Source organism: Myiozetetes cayanensis, unplaced genomic scaffold, assembly GCF_022539395.1.
Source record: "Myiozetetes cayanensis isolate MyiCay16 unplaced genomic scaffold, myiCay2020 scf17, whole genome shotgun sequence".
NCBI lineage: Eukaryota > Metazoa > Chordata > Aves > Passeriformes > Tyrannidae > Myiozetetes > Myiozetetes cayanensis.
Window position 1 is genome coordinate 13733367 of NW_026087378.1, and position 17362 is coordinate 13750728.

The 17362-nt window shown below is 44.4% G+C and overlaps 1 protein-coding gene across 1 annotated transcript; it reads left to right on the plus strand.

Annotated features, from left to right (window-relative positions):
• Window positions 1-1729: 1729 nt before the first annotated feature.
• Window positions 1730-15436, plus strand: PPP2CA (protein phosphatase 2 catalytic subunit alpha). The gene is made up of 7 exons (XM_050312420.1): window positions 1730-1977; window positions 11518-11727; window positions 12208-12381; window positions 12562-12651; window positions 12927-13088; window positions 13837-13955; window positions 14615-15436. Exons 1-7 carry the CDS (start codon window positions 1876-1878, stop codon window positions 14685-14687), a joined length of 930 nt encoding a protein of 309 aa, XP_050168377.1. The 5' UTR covers window positions 1730-1875; the 3' UTR covers window positions 14688-15436.
• Window positions 15437-17362: the final 1926 nt, after the last annotated feature.

Genomic DNA, 17362 nt, shown 5'->3' on the forward strand with positions numbered 1-17362 from the left:
AAACTTAGGCACAAAACTAAGAACATGTGAAGATGAAAACCTGTCTAAAAAGAGCAAAAACATTCTGGAAGGCAAACAAAGCACCTGAGTCAGGTCATTCAAACAAAGTGATGTCTACCAGGAGAGTATGACACCAAGAAACCGAGACTGACCTACGAAAGCAAACATTCCTTACCCCTTGCTCACTATGGAATTCTTAATTTGCTTCAATAGTAGGCAAAGAATTTAACAAGTCAGACTCTGTTTAGGCAAATGATGACCAACACATTTAGTGTAAATTAACTAGGAAAAGTCCCTGTACCCTCTTGAAATGAACAAACCAACATTTTGTCTAACTTTTGAGCCATTAGGTGAAAAAATGTGTTTTGTTTTGGTTTTTCACTGATTGTTTCATGCCTTTTGAAAGTTATTAAGGGGAATCTTGCATTGACTGATTCCTCTCTCATTTAAGATGCAAACTGCAATAAGATACATCATCTATCACAAATTGGTGATGCCTATTTCTTCCATTCTTTTTTATGGCATCTTATCTCTGTCTCACTGACATATTTCCCCTGAGGAAGAATGGAAGTGTCTGAGTGCACTAAGGTAGCTGAGGTCCACCCCTGGTTTCCTGAAAGGACCTGAAAAACATCCACCAGTAGTTTCCTTTACTGAAAGCTTACACTGCACCTCATGCATTACTCCTGTCCGAAAAGGTCAGAATAAACCCTGGTCTTTCAAGAACTCGATCAGTATAAATTGTTCTTAAAGAAACATGATGTGGCCTTTCTAACCTAAGCACTACATGGTGGTACAAGCGAGATGATATTTAAGGCTCATGACTTAAACCTGAAAAGCTTTATTTCTAAAGTACCAACATGCACCCTCCTCTTCCCTGTTCCCTGTGGGACACGGTAACGGTGCTCAGGACTACAGAATCGTGGAATTGATGGGTTGGAGGGCACCTCTGGAGATCCTGCCCGGGCAGGGTCACCTGGAGCGGGTGACACAGGGATGTGTCCAGGTGGGTTTGGGATGCCTCCTGAGGTGGGGGAAGACTCCACGCCCTCCCTGGGCAGCTGTTCCACCCTCAGCCTGAAGAACTTCTCTCGTGTTGAGGAAGTGCTTCTTGTGTTTTAGTGTATGGCCATTGCTCTTTGTCGTGCCGCTGAAGAGAGCCTGGCACCGTCCCACTGGAGATATTTACGTGCATTTAATTACAGGGAGAACCACAAACACTGCGGAGCCGCACAAAGCCACCGGAGACCCGCGTCCCGCCTTGTGGCCCGCGGGGAAAGGGGGGGGCGGGCACGGACCCCCTCCCGGCGGCACCGCCGCTCCCGCCTCAGGGAGGGGAGCAGCCCAGCGCTCGGGGAGCAGCCCCGGCGGCCGCCTCCCCTCAGCCCTCACGGGCTCCAGCCCCAGGGGTGCAGCCAGAGCCGCCGCCTCCCCTCAGCCCCTCACGGGCTCCCTCAGCCCCTCACGGGCTCCCTCAGCCCCTCACGGGCTCCCTCAGCCCCTCACGGGCTCCCTCAGCCCCTCACGGGCTCCCTCAGCCCCTCCGCGCGCACTCGCGGCCCCGCCCGGGCGCTGCGCACGCGCCGTGCTCTCCCGCGGCGTCCCCCTCCCCGCGCGGGGCGGCGGTGACGTCAGCGGCGGCGGCCATTACACGGAGCGGAGCAGGAGCGGCAGCGCTGCCGCAGCCCGAGCGCCCCGGGCCGGCCCTGTCCCCGTCCCCAGCGCGCCCGCCCGACCCACCGACCGCCCTGACGCGTCGCGGCCGCCGCCGCTGTGGGGAGCGCGGATCGCAGGGGCCCGCGGGGCGGTGCGGCAGCAGCAGCAGCCGGCGAGGAGGAGGAGGAGGAGGGAGAAGAAGAGGAGGGTGAGAGCGGGATGGAGGAGAAGGTCTTCACCAAGGAGCTCGACCAGTGGGTGGAGCAGCTCAACGAGTGCAAGCAGCTCTCCGAGGGGCAGGTGAAGAGCCTCTGCGAGAAGGTGAGGGGCTGCGGGGCCGGGCGGGGAGCTGGGGCGGGAGGCGGCGGGCGGGGGTGGCCGGACAGGCCGGGGGGCGATCGGGGGCCGGGCCGGGAGGGGAGCGGGGCCGGGGGCGATCCGGGGGCCGGGCCGGGCCGGGAGGGGAGCGGGGCCGGCAGCGATTCGGAGCCGATCCGGGCTCGGCGCTGCCGGAGCAGCGGCCCCGCCTCCCGCCCGCTCAGCGCCTCCTAAAATGGCGCCGCGGCCGCGATGGATCCTCGGGAGAGACCCCGGGAGACCCCCCGGGTGAAGCGCTGAGGCACCCCCGGAGCGCCCGTGGGCACGGTGGAAATAAAACCCTGCGCTAATCGGGTGGGAATCACACGCCTTAAAGAGCTGCCGCTTTGATTTTTTTTGTCTGTGCTTTTCATGATATGAATAAGCACCGATACGTTTATAGCTCATTGAAAGGCAGGCTGGCGTCAGGGTTTTGGTTTCTCTGAATGAGGCTCTGGATTTCATGGAATTCGCAGAATAAACGTTTGAGATCCTCTATAACTGTGTATTTCTAAGGTGATGGATGGGGAACGTTGGGTCTCGGATGTTACAGAGCACTGTGTAGATTTAGGCATTTGTGGCATAGAAAGGTGGTAAAGCCAGCTGAGGATTCGTTGGTTGCCTTTTGGAAATTGAAGAAAAATTTTGTTCTGGTAGCATCCATATGCATTTTCCAGCTGGATTCTAATTCTGGATGTAACTTAGTAGCTGAGGTCGTTTTTTTTTTTTTTTTAATTGAGGGTTTTGTGTATCCTTACATTCCTAGACTGAAGGATGGAATATTTATGAATTTTATGGGAACTGGACAGTAAGGAATACGGGGAGTTATCAGTGCACTGAGTTCTAAAGAAGCCTCCATGCTTACCACAGAAAGTGGTTAAAATATTTTAAATTTGGAATCGTGCCTTCAAATACTACACCATGTTGTTTTGGAAGCAAATTGTTTCCAGAGGACTGTCTATGAACCTAATAAAGAACTTTTGGCCAGACGGGTCCTTGCTCCGGTACAGATTTTAGTTCACTTGTATTCCAGCAACTCAACATTTTTTCCGTTTGATCCAGGCTGTGTATTTTAAACGGTGCTGCAAGCAAGTGCCAGTGTCACTGCCTGGCTATTTCCATGTGCTTCTCCAATGACAGTGGTCCAGCTTCTTCCTTGTATTGCTTTGTGTGAGAGGCGAGTGTTTCATCTGTAAACTGCTGGGAACAGAGTCCTGAATCCCGCAGGAATGAGTGTGTTTTGGGGGGCTGGATGGTGACTTGCAGGACCATGAGGGATATGCAAGAATCCTTCAGTTCACGGGGGTTTTGGTTCAGTGAGGAGCAGGCATACCACTAGGAATTCCTCACAGAGGACACAGGAGTCCCAGTCATCATTGTTGCACGAGATGATGCTTTCATTTTTTCCCAGTGAAGAATGGAAATGAGCTGTATCTGTGGATAAATGTGCAATGCTCATCACCAAGGTAATGGTAAAAGTTGTGTGTCTACCTGCTGGGTGTTGACATGAGAGACCAGGAGAATGTTTGAGAGAAATCTACCTGAAGAATATCATTTGGTAGCAACCTTCAGGTTATCTCAGGTTGGGTGTCTGTGAGCAGCTCCAGTCCAAAGGGGTGGTGGGCTGGAATTCCCTGTGTGTGCTGGGTGTGGACTCAGCACTGTGCAGAGAACAGCCACAGCCTGGGGTACAGAACCATGGTTTGCTGCTGGTAACTACAGATGGATTTACTGGGACTCTGCTCAGAATGCTCAGTTTCTCCATGGTTGCTGATCAGGGAATTGGAAGCAGGCCCTTGGTGTCTGAGTTTTCCATCGTGTTTGCCCCTCAAGTGGGAAGCTGTGACTGTGGAAGCAGGGCATGAGCTGAGTTCTGCACCTTCCTGCTGAGGGACAGCACCTGCTTTAACGTGTTTCCATGTCTCCAGCACTGGCTCTCAGAAACCTCACCGAGTTGTGCTTCACTTGGACTATTTAGGTACTTTCATGAATGTAATCACTCCAAAAGGTTGTTTTTCCATGAGTTGCTTCATGTCTTAAGGGCAGTGCCAAATATAGCTGGTGTTCCAAAGGACAGTAAAGACCCTGCTAGGTATGAACCCTTGTTCTTCACCACATTTCACTGTAGCTAGGGCTAGTTCAAATAAACAAATAAAAAATCTTTGTGAGAGCCTTTCCCCTTTAACACCGTTGATGGGATGATCTCCCTGACGAGTATTTCTTGATCTGCTGGGGCTTCATGTGCCTGTGTAATGAGAACAAGCCTAAGGGCTCTCTTGTATTTCAGTATTGATACCTGAAGAACATAACAGCATTTTATGGACATGATAATGAAGTGTGGCCTTTTGTCCATCCCAGTTACTGTCTTGGTGCATCTTACATCAACCATGGTTACCTGGTGGTGGTGGGAACTGGGCAGAAATGGCTTTGAAATCTGGGAGTAATTTGTAACCATGAATAATACATAATACATTCACAGATGATTTGAAATAATATCAACCTCTGAGTGGCAGCTAAATTATTCTAGGCTTAACACATGCTGTGAGCTTAATGTTACATCAGTTGAGTGACTACCTGTGTGTGCTTTGCTTCAGCATTTAAGTGCAAGTTCTGAAAAAGTGGTCAAAATATGCCCAGTGTAGTTCAGTGTTACATGTCAGCAGTGTTTGTCCTGTTAACACTGAGTTGTTTATTGACAGAGGAGAAAGGAAGTCCTTTATTGCCAGGTGAGGGTTTTTCCACATGCCATTTTGAATGAAAGGATGCTGGTTTGGGATTTCTTTTCCATACATTGTGAGTGTAGAGGGAAATGGTGTTGTCTCATCACTGGTGTATAAATGGCCTTTATGACAGGAGGTGGGGGTGTGGTGCATTGCTCAGGAAGGTGGGATGACAGTCTCAAAAAGCACAAAGGAACGAGTTGAATTTGTGGGTAGAGTTTCCTTTGGTTATTGCAGAGGGGATCTAGTGCAGGTGGAGGCAGAGGTGTCAGAGTCTCTCCCCTGGAAACACTAGTTTGTGATTAACTGGCTTTGAGCACAGCATCAGGTTTTTAGAGAGAGGGGACAGTTTGGTCATATATCTGTGTAGAGTGTTCAGGGCTCTTGAATTACTGCTGAAATACCTCTGAATGGACAGTGCTGCTAGCCAAAATACTTTATAAACTAAATGAAGGGCTGGTACTGGTAAAGGCATTCAAGAAACCTTGATTCAGGCTTTGTCTCCTGCAGATCAAAAACTGCAACAATGATCTTGGTTACATTTGCTTCTTGATTTGTCATCAGTGCTAATTTTCATAGCACAAATACATTTCTGGGCCATACTGTTCTCTGGTGTGTACCTTGTTCATGGTGTATTTTTCTAATTTTTTTCCTGTTGCAGAATTTTCAGTTTGTTTAACACGTGATACTCCAAGTTAGATTTTCTCTAACCAAACAGGCTCGTACTACTGCAGCTGTGTAAGCTGCTCCAACTCCTGAAGCTTGAGTGCCTTAGTTCTCAGAAGGCATGTATTTTACTGAGGAAGCTTTCTTTTGGGTCAAGAAAAGCCTCTGCAAGCAAAATTCAGTTCCCTCTAGTGACTGGCATGTTTTGTGGATCTCACTCCTGTTTTAAGCTGAGTTTTCTGCCCAACTTCTTTTTCAGACAGAGGCACATGTTCCCCAATGCCTCCTCTGCTGTTCAGGAGTCCCCTTTCTGAGCTGATTGTTTTTGGCCAGAAGTGCATGTTTAAAACTGTCCCCAGCTGCATTCACAAGGGCTTTTCCATTAGTTAGCTTCCCATATCCATCCCCTATAACTGTTCTTCAGGCTAAGATGGTTGTGAAAATTATTGTTCCTGTCTGAACTTGCTGTAGATCAGCCAAACAACCTTGTGCCAGCAGAATTCCCTGGTAGTGAGAGTCTCTGTGTGGTGGGCTGTGCCTTGGGCAAGTTGTGTGTCCCTCCCCCCCTGGCCCTGGCACAAGAGGAAGGTGCAGCTCTGCACTTCTGCTGTGCTCCTGCACTGTGCCTTCCACCTCTGAAGAGTTACAAGTGTGGTGTACAGAGCCTCTTGGAACATTTTAATAACTGGGCTTTAGATTATTCTGGAACATTTGCACCATAGAAGTCCATCCTTTTACTCCCAGTGTTCTGGTTTGTTGGTTTTTTTTGTTTGTTTTGTGATGTTTGATAATGTAAAATGGAAATTCTTTCTTTAAACAGAAGGCATTTGAAGTGTCAGCCTTGCCAGTCTTCTCACCTAGTCCTGGTTCTTGCCCAGTGCAATAACCCAGCCTGTCACTGGTGCTGCAGGAGTTCAGGAGGCCTCCAACAAAGGGCTGTGATTCAAAATGAATCCAGCTTGTCCTACAGATGGGACTGAGAACAGTCTGTAAGTGGTCAGCTTCTGCATTACTGCCCTGGCTGTGTTTCTTGGAAGTCAGCTGGATTTCCTGAGCTATGTGGCCTCCTATATTTTAAAATATTTTAAAAAAACTTTTCTAGACCTTTTTTAAAAATTTGAATATACTAAGATCTTTTATACAAATCAAAACAATGATATTGAATTCTTTCAGAGAAGCTCCTTCCTATTCCAGTTTTCCACCTGGTCTTACCAATTACTGATTGTTAAATAGCAGTTCCCCTTCTCCTGTATCTGCATCTGAGGGAAAGAACATTCCATCAGTTAGACTGAGTTTGTAAGACTGCTGCTGATTTTCCCAGATGGAAGTGCTGAGGGGACTATCAGGGCTGCAGTGGTGTCAGTCATTGTGTTGTAACACAAAGGAATGCAGGGTTATTTGGCAGAAGTTCACTGCTTGTGTGCTAGAATTGACAGGAGATAAAGGAAGGTGGTTGTGTCAGTCTTAGCTGCAGTACTGCCTTCGGGATTGCTCTTTTGGCTGGCTACCCTTTTGTATTTAAACTGGTCTCTCTTTGAACCAAACAGAAGAGATAAGAATTGAATGTTCAGGTGCTGGTCAAAACCAGAGAGAAAGCAGCTCTGTCATCCTCTGTTTCAGTCCTGGCAAAAGAGTATTTTGCTGCCATGACTTCTCTGTGGATGGAAATCCTGGTTTTACTTACTTTGGAATACTAAATAATTAAATGTCAGTGGGGAGCTTTGTATTTTAATTTTGTTCCTACTTATACATTCACATTGAACTCCTTAGTGGATTGCCAAGTTCAGCATAAATCAGTTTTCCATTTGTGTCATATGTAATCTGCTGCCACGGCTTCTTCACAGAAGGGTGATATTGGAGGCTTCATTTACCTAGTTTTGTTTAAAATGTCAGACAATGAATGAAAATACCCTTTGTTTTAAAAATGAGCTCACTTTTTGTTGGAACACGTTCTCTTTCCTCCTCAAGTAAAGGAGTGAGGGGGAGAAACCTTTAAATTGAAAAGCATGGACTCTGCAGAAGAACTTGCTGACTGTAATGGATGACTTTGCTTGGAACTGGAATCTCTTCCAGGTCATGATGTCTGCCCAGCTAAGACCAGTATTCATCCCAATTAGCTGATCACTGTGCCTTTAGTCACATCCTGTGCACCTTGGTGACAGGAAATTATGGGTGTGGGCAAAGGCTTCAATGGTAACTCCCCATAACTATTTCTCTGGGTGGCTGTGGATGCCTCTCATCACACACTTCACTAGACAGCGTGGTGGGCTGCAGGTGTGAATTCTGGTCTGCCAGGAGTGACACGTCCCCATCTGCAGCCATGGCTTTGGAACTGTGTTGTCTAATTAAAATGATGGTTGTATTTCCCTTTCCGAGTGAGTGGTGATCTTTGGTAAGTGCCTCACAGTGCTGCTTCAAGCATTGATTTACAATTCTACACTCTGGTGTTCGCTGATTTGGGTCTCATTATTTTCTTTAATGTGCCCCAGAGTTTTTCAGGGTAGGTAATTGGGCTGAGTTGTCAGAGCTCCTGCTACAATGTAGGGACCTAAGAAGGGGTTGGAGTAATAAGAAATATCTGGTATATTCTGGAAACACAGAGGAATTTGGTTGCAGATTAATTCAGAGGATTTTGCAGAAATAGATCACTTGAAATTAATTCTGTGAGACAAGGCTGATGTACTCTGCTCATGAGGGAAACTCACTTATCCTCAGCGTAGTGGGAGTTGAGAAAGAAAGAAAATGGATGGATTAGGGCTTGTATGGCACTTATGACTCTGAGCCTTAATTCGTGGCATATAGGATAAAATTTTATATACAGGGAACAGGGGAAATAAGAGAGCTGTCTGCATACACACACCCCCTGCATCTCATTAAATATGTTGTGGGGGTCTGAAAATCATACTGTAACTTTAGTAGTCATACATTTTTTTTAAATGCTATCCATGGCTGTTCATTCACTTGGATCTTGCATTGTCTCAAAACAATGAAGCTGATCTTTGTGTTTTAAGAACAGTGCTTTGCATAGATGTGCTTTGTAAACAGAGGCACCCAAACAGTGTGGTACTGTTCCACTGGCCCTTTAGATGCTGTGCAGCAGGCCAGGAACAGTTTAATTCTAAAACACCAGGTTTTAGGTGGTTTTATGCACTGCTACTTGCTTTACAATAAAGTGAAAATTTGCTGTTTTCTCGTGTGTTTAAACCAATATTGGTTTTATTCCTGTTGTGCTTTGGGATCATACAAGTTGTCTTGTTTCATTGTCAGCAAAATGGCTGAGCAAGCCAGTATCAAATCTGAATGAACTCCAGTCACTGTGACTAAGCTGAAGTGTATTTGATACGTGCTTATTATTTGAACTTTGAGATAGTTTACTTAGAACAATGTGACTTTCCACCTCAGCAGTAGTGTTTGTGACAGCATTGCATTTGTTCTTATGCTCTCCTTGTGCAACTGTGTTGAACAGCTACATGGTTTTTCTGCATTAGACTTTATTGATGCTTGGATGTAAAATCAGCATTTACCAGCTTGAAGTTTTTGCCTAAGTTAATGAATCTTTAAGTTGTAGAATATCACCACAAGTCAAACTTCTGTGGTGTGGGGTACTTAAAAGGGTTGAAGGTTTATAGAAATAATTCTAAGGACTATTAACTCAAAAAAGGCTGAAATACAAAAGAATAAGTGTCCAAGAGAAATCTGTTTCAGAATTGTGTAGTTGTTTATCCTGGTGATAGGCAATGAAACCTGGACGTTTCAAAATGTTGATGTCAAAATCCCGCAGTGTGTTGCACTGTTAGCCTTTGTGGCAATAGGTCACGGGGCTTTGAAGTTCAGAGGGTTGTGGGTTTGCTTCTTTCTTAGTTCTCCTTTGTGGGCTGGTTGGATCAGTTGTTTTCTGCCTTGTGCTGAAGGATGCTGAAGGTTGCTCTGCTGCTTCCTCTCCATGAGGAAGTGCAGGAGAGCTGCTGGTGGAAGTCCATTTGTTGGAGGGGAGGATGGGCAGGGGATGATGACAGTTGTGTGATGTGGCTGAGTAAGTAGCATCATCATGGGTCTGGCAGAAGGATCAATAAAGAGGGAGTGGAAGTGGGTGAGGTTGCACAGGGTGGTGTGTGCTCCAGTCCAAGGTCAGGGGCACAGAGTGCAGTAGTATTGTCAGTGATCCCTTCCCTTTGGGAAACTGGAGTATTAATGTGCTGCTGTCTTACCAGCTGGTGTTCCTTCCATAGGGATGAATGTGGAAATTTGGGGTCTGGTTGCTGGACTGCTTGTTGAGTGGCTTGTTTTCAGGATGTTATTTTTCCCATGTTCAGCTCTGCTGAAGTTCTTTTGTGGAGTGCTTAACCACTTCAGTGTGTGCCACTCTTAGTGCTGTAGGACATGAGGCTGTAAATGGACTGAGCAGTTCGTAACACAGCATTGCATGAAACTGGCTTTAGAACGTGGAGATGTTGGAATCCCTGCACCAGCATTCCTCCACTGCAGGATTTAAACAGAGATTGCTGTTCTGCAAGTTGACCTGGAACAGTCTTTTTCCATCAGAGTAGCTGTCTGACTTATCTGCGTGTTTGGTCATGTGGGTATCTGAGTGATTTAATATTTCAGAAACCAAGGAAGCAACAACTCCATGGCTGAGAAGCTCTGCCATTCTCATCTCAGTCAGCACAAACGCTGCCTACCTTTGATGAAAAATGAATGCTTCATTCTTTGTGCAGGGCTTCAAGTGTGTTAAGAAAACACGGTGGTAGAAGCAGTCTAATTGATGAGTAGGGGGTTTATATTGAGGTGCTATAAGCATCTGTAACAGTTTCTGTCAAAAGGATAGTTAAGCTGGCTAAAGCTTCTCAATGTAAGAGCATATTAGAAGAGGCTAAAGCTGTTAAAACACCTTCAAAACATCCGGTGAGTGTCACTGCATTAAAATGAACTTAACTCAGGCTATCTTAAAATAAATCTACACTTTTAGCATCTACCACAAGCCAGCAATGACCTATCTTTAGTACGAGGCACAGCACGAGTGGAAACTGTCATAGGAGGTTGACTTGTGATGTAAATTGGTCTGTAAATACGTCTGCAGTGGTTCCAGCCTGGGCTGGGGCTGGAACAGCTGAAGCTCTGTGCTGTGCAGGCTGCTGGACCACACTGCACTCCTGCATTTCATGTTTCATCTCATAAACCTCCACCATTAAACTGTGTGGTGCTTCTGGTTGAAGTGGTGACCATGGTGGTCAACCAGGACGATGGGAGGGGACAGTGAGACCACTTTTGGGTGGGAGAGTCAGCCATGTCCTGTAGTCACTTTGGGTTATAGAACAGAATATAGTTGTTTATCATTCTCAGTAGGAGCACTGACGGTTGAAAAGCTGGGAAATCTTTGTAGATGGTAACTTGTAAACTTGTTACTATTTATATTTCTAATACCTTCTTGATTTAGAAAATTATTGTGGCATGTGTCTGGTGACTGCTCTGAGAACAAACTGTAACAACTGTCTTGCGCTATTTTAAAATTACCTTTCTGGTGTTATATTTAGCCCGTGCTGCTTCATACAGATTGCCTTTGTCTGCAACTTTTATGTACAAAATTTTGTGGGGAAAAAATGGTGATGACAAAGATGTTTCTCAGTTTTGGTTTATAAGGACACAGCTTGATGGTAGTAGTCTGTGTTTAAACACAAAACTTGTGGAGAGAGCTTGTGCAGGTAATTGCCTGCTCTGTAATTGCTGGTACCAATGGGTGCTTTTGTTCTCATTCTGCTTGTGTGGGACTGACTGCCTTTGTGGGTGAGGTGAAGGTGTCTGTTCCAGCAGTGATGATCGTTGTTTTATGCTTTGCAGAACTGTTCTTATATACAGTCTGAAGTTTTACTGAAGTTGGAAATTAACTCTGAAATACCATTCTCAAGGAGGGAAACCCCTCACCAAACCAAATTTCTGTTCCTAATACAGGGCTGCATAAAGCAAAATATTATTTTAAGTAAAGGGAAACTCTTCTCTCAGATGCCTCAGACAAGGAAGGGACGAGAGTTCCTAAGAGAGCAGGTAGTAGAGAGCTGGAAGCGGTAGAATGAAACAACTGTTCATAGACAAACTCACAATGAATGTGTTTTTTGTTTTGTAGGCTAAAGAAATTCTGACAAAAGAATCTAATGTACAAGAAGTGCGATGTCCAGTCACAGTCTGTGGAGATGTCCACGGGCAATTTCACGACCTCATGGAACTGTTCAGAATTGGAGGCAAATCACCAGACACAAACTATTTGTTTATGGGGGACTATGTTGACAGAGGCTATTATTCAGTGGAAACAGTCACATTGCTTGTAGCTCTTAAGGTAACTTTTCTTCTCAGCTGTACAGTTCTGTATAAAAATTACTCTGCTGACTGCACCAATCTCTTATGATTTTCATTACACTGGTAATGGAGGTACACAAACTGACATGTTGGCTGTCTTAGTTTTCCAAGTCACTTTTTAAAATAAATAAATGTTCAATGCAAGCCTGAGCTCTGTCTAAAATAGAGCATTTTACTTTTAACTTGCCTAAGTAGCAATCTTTAAGAATTTGCTGGGAGAGATCAGCTTAATGCACAGTTGCAGTGAAGTCCACTAGTAATAGTAAATACAATTTGTAATTAATCCCAAAAGTACTTGGAAGTTAAAAATGATTCCTTTTTTTCCCAAAGGCTATAGGTGAATCTTAAGAAGGGCTTGGTTTTAATTGCTTTATTGATGTATGATGGGATTAGGGGTGCAGATTCTGGTTTTGGGAAGACACACCTGTTTTGATGGCTCTCCCATGAACTGTTGTTTCAGGTCCGTTACCGTGAACGTATCACAATTCTCCGAGGGAACCATGAAAGCAGGCAAATCACACAAGTATATGGTTTCTATGATGAATGTTTAAGAAAATATGGAAATGCAAATGTTTGGAAATACTTCACAGACCTTTTTGATTACCTGCCTCTAACTGCCTTGGTGGATGGCCAGGTATGTTGACATTTGACAGAGTTCAGTGTTGTTGGTTGTAAAGGGAGCTCTTAACGCTGCATTCTGTCAGCTCTCAGTTTTAAAGGAGTCTCGTGCAGATTTGCTCCTGATTGGTTTATTCTAAACCGTTATAATTGCACTGATGAAATAAATAAACTTCATGTATCTGACCTCTTGCAGATTTTCTGTCTACATGGTGGCCTCTCCCCATCGATAGATACACTGGATCACATCAGAGCACTTGATCGCTTGCAGGAAGTTCCCCACGAGGTACTGAAAAGTCATTTTCTAAACCAATGAGTTTCATGATTCAGCACGTATTGGGGGCTTGGGTTCACAGGCTGAAAATGAGCAATAAGAATGTGCCTGTCTGCCTGTTCTGGGTTTTTGAAGGAAAGGTGAGGGACACTTATCTAAAGAAAGAAATACATTAAGTCTCAAAATGTTGCAACAAGTTGTGTGGGAGGGGAGTGTGTGCAAGTTTTTTGTGGTTTTGTTTGGTATTTTGTACTTCACCTCTGAAACATCTTCTGCATCTCTTCCAGGGTCCGATGTGTGACTTGCTATGGTCAGATCCAGATGATCGTGGTGGCTGGGGAATTTCTCCCCGAGGTGCAGGTTACACCTTTGGACAGGATATCTCAGAAACCTTTAACCATGCCAATGGCCTTACGTTGGTTTCCAGAGCTCATCAGTTGGTAATGGAGGTGAGCAGGACATGCTGTGTGTTCAGACCTTGGATTCTGTGCTAGGTCCATTCATTCTGGGGGGGCCAGAGGTGTTTGCATGTGCTCCTGTGACACCTGATGGTCCAGCTGAGAGTCTGCCAGGAACCTGACCCTGACAGTACTGATGTGCTGCTGAAAGAGCTGCTCAGTTTGACAGTGGGATAACCTTTATTTTGGCCTTTTCTTCTGCAAATTTACAGTAATGTCCCAAACCAGGCTTCAGTACTAGATGTGGCATTGCTTTCTGTGTAGATAAAAAGGTTCTTAAAATATGTGTTCCTTGAAAAAAGATGTGTTTTTTCTTTCTGTCCTGCATGTGTGCTTTTGTTGTCAGTCTGTAGTTATCCCTGGCAGTTCAGATCCTTAAATGTATCTCTGCATTCTGGTTTTGGTGATCACAGCTGAAGGTTCAGAGTAGATTGTGTGCTTCAGAATTGCTGTTTTAACTTTTTAACAGTAATGCAATGGCAAATTCTCGCTGGTTTGTTTTGTTTTGCCTTTTTTTAATGTTAGCTCATACTTACTAGTAAGTAGCAACCTATGAAGGCCAAAATTCCTTCTTCTCTCCAGAAGTGAAATAAAGGCATGGCCTTAATCTTATTTAAAATGACCCTACAAGTGCCACTTAGGGCTTTGCACATTAAAAATTTGATGAGTAGTCAGGTGGTTATATATGGTGTACAGGAAGTGAACTTGACTGTCATAACTCCTCTTTCTCCCTCTCCAGGGGTATAACTGGTGCCATGATCGGAATGTAGTAACAATTTTCAGTGCTCCAAACTATTGTTACCGTTGTGGCAACCAGGCTGCAATTATGGAACTTGATGATACTCTAAAATACTCCTTGTAAGTATGTTTAAAATTGAGAATTATATTGCTCTTGGTTTTAACATAGTTGTTGTAGCAACATATCGTTTAATTATTGTGTTAAGGTATGGGGTTTTTTTTTCCTCCTCTATGGTTTTTGGAGGTAGAGTGAGTGTGGAATTGTTGGGTTAGTCACATTTAAAGTCTTGGAGTCGAATATCTGGGACAGTTGTCGAGATCTTCTCTGTCAGATTAAAGAGAGACTCCTCATTTTTGTTTCATGTAACTAATTGGGGTTTAATGAGTTACTGTGGAGGCATGTGATTTGAGAGTAGGAGTAGTCTGTCACATCTGAGGTAACGCCCTCCTGAGGTCTAAAGCAAGAGACTTTTGGAATCTTTGAATTCTTCAGATGTTGGGTTGTCAGCTTTTTAAATGAGGTTTCTAATTAACTACCCCAGCAACAACTTTACTAGTAAATGAGGAAAGAGCTTAATGTAAACTGACCTCTTTGACAGTTCCTGGAGACTTCAACTTTCTAAATATATATTAATGTTTAACCAGTGGGAGAGGCTGAAGGCTTGGTGTGGAGCACTGCAGTTGGTTGGTGAAGCTTGGCAGGAGGTAGCTGGGGTGGAGCAGTGGGGCTGGAGGGCTGTGCTGTGCTCGCTGTGCGTGCTCACTGTGTGTGCTCTCAGCTTGCAGTTCGACCCCGCGCCGCGCCGAGGGGAGCCGCACGTCACCCGCCGCACCCCGGACTACTTCCTGTAAAGAGATTTTACACCTGTACAGTATTGCCATGAACCATATGTTGACCTAAAGAAAACGGGAAGAGCAACAGTAACTCCAAAGTGTCAGAAAAATATTTAACATTCAAACTTTGTTTTCACATGGACCAAAAGACGTGCCATATTCAAATACAAAGCCTCTTGTCGTCAACAACTGTGACCACTTTAGAATGAACCAGTTCATTGCATGCTGAAGCAACATTGTTGGTCAAGAAACCAGTTTCTGGCATAGCGCTATTTGTAGTTACTTTTGCTTTCTCTGAGAGACTGCAAATAATAAGATGTAGACATTAACACCTCGTGAATACATTTAACTTTCCATTTAGCTATAGCTTTATTCAGCATGACTGTAGATAAGGGTAGCAGCAAACAATCATTGAAGCTTAAAGAACATTTTTAAAATAAGTACCAAGGCCTCATATTTGTTCTGAAACTGTTTGTTTGTTTTATTTTCAGGGAATACTGTTTAATTTAATTGTATTGATTTTATTTTTTTTTTTTGTCTGCACTCAGTTCCCTTTTCCACTCTGCCCTACCATATTGTCCCTTGTAATTGTCCAAGGATAGTGAATTACTTTGAACAGAACTGTTTTTTTCTGTAAAACAATTGTTACTGCAGGACAGAGCTGCAGTGTTTTTCATAATAAACTTGTGAACTAAGTATGGAAAAATGTCAAAATCCTAATTGCATCTCAGGTCAACTGTGGTTTAATAAACTAACATGTAGCTGGATGGGTTTTATAAACTTGCATAGAAATTTCCACGTTAAGTAACTAAAACTGAGGTGATCTGGTGTGTGCTGGAAAGCTCTGACCTTTTGAATGCAGTCCCAGGGAGGTGCCTGGGCCTGTGTCTTGCAGCTGAGAACAGCTCACTGGTTACTCACATGTTGCTCTTTCCCTCTCGGTGCTCTACTGAAATACTCAAAAATGGAAGAATATAGGATCACTTAATTGATTGTGTGGCTTTTTCTCAAGTGTAAATCTGAAGTTTGAGTCATTTACGATGTAGGTGCTAATACTTAAAATCATTTTTCTGAAAAACTAAGAATAAAACCGGTTTTCTAAATATTAAAGGAAACAACGTGAAGTTTAGTCCTACGTGTATTGCCCAAGCTTCTATTCTGGAAAACAGTGGTATGTGGTTTATGTTAACTTCTGTTCAAATATTTCCTTTCTACTGACTTGTTTCAGAATTAGAATCCCAATTTGATAATTTTGTTCAAAACAGAAATTCAAATCTTATGCCTTCTTAAAGCTTGTGCTTGAAACTTCTTGGGCACGTCTAAAAGACAGAGTGGGCTGTTGGCTTTATAGAGGACTCTTAATATTTATATTGTTAGAGACTTCAAATTTTTTGGGCACAATGTGCATTTGCAACAACATGGAGGTTGGTTTTCTTCTTCTTGTTTCTAAGGTAATGCACAGAAATCTTGCAGATTTCCAACTCACCTGGAGGCCTGGTGCTAGACATGCTTTTTTGGGGCTTTCTTGCTTTTCTGAAAAGCTGAAGGCCCACTTAATTCTTTACCTGGCAAAAAAGGTGCTGTGTTTCACAGTGTTACTTCATCCCCTTTCAGAAAGGCTCAGGGGGTTGCTTTTGCTTCAGCAGAATTTTGGCTGTTGTTGAAATCTCAGAATTTCATAGGTCGGGTTCCAAAAGGCTGCTGGGGAGCTCAGTCTGCTGCAGTTTAAGCTCTTACACGAAGTGCATGCTCAAAATAAGTGCATCTGAAGTGGTTTTTTTTAGTATATTGGGAGCTTTTGCTTTGATCTCTGTTGAAAAACAGTCCTGTGCTGTGGAGAGCAGCTCATGTTCCATTCCTGTCGCTTGCCATTCCCCGTGTTTGTGTAGATGGAACTTTGTGCTTTCATTGACACCATTCCTTCAAGAGGAATGACTTTGCCCTATTTTCTGTTTCCCTTGTTGCTTTAATTGGCGTGACTCATCTGCTCTGAGTCCCTTCCTTGCTTCAGTTTCTGTACACAAATCCAAGTGCTTGTTAGTAAAATCCGTGGACAATGTTGGAGTCACTCCAGTGTTTTGTGCTTTCCCCAAATTTTGCTGGGATGGTCTGTGTGAAGATTCCATTGAGAAAACCACACTGTGAGCAAAAACTGCTTACCCTGCTGGAGCCCTAACCAGCTAAAAGCCTGTTTGGAAGATTCAGGAGGACAAAGAAAACTTCAAATGTCAATAAGTGGTGTTTGATTTCTTGGTAGCTGATCCATTAGTTGACCTTCAGCCTGTGGGGACACTGGCTGCAGAGCAAAGGGCATGATTAGGGCTTGGCCTTGTTGTGGAGATCACTGGTGATGTTTCCTCTTCACTACAGGGACTGATGAATTCCAAGAAAGGCACAAGAGTAGCTGAGAATCAATCCCATGTCGTGATAGTTCAGTGTTCAAGCAGGAATGTTACACCCAGTTCTTAGTGGGGAGGGCTGACAGGGGTTTAGATTCAAGAATGAAATTACTTTCCTATGAACCACTTTAAAGACTTTCTCCTTCTTCTTTCCCAGAACTTGGACAGAGCCAGGAGAATCGTCGTGGACAGAGGGGGGTGGGGTTTGAGTTTTCCCTGTCGTGTTTGGCCATATCAGCTGGAAGTTAGGCCTGTCCTGAACTAAGGGGCCATTAAATCAAGAGACCAAATCCC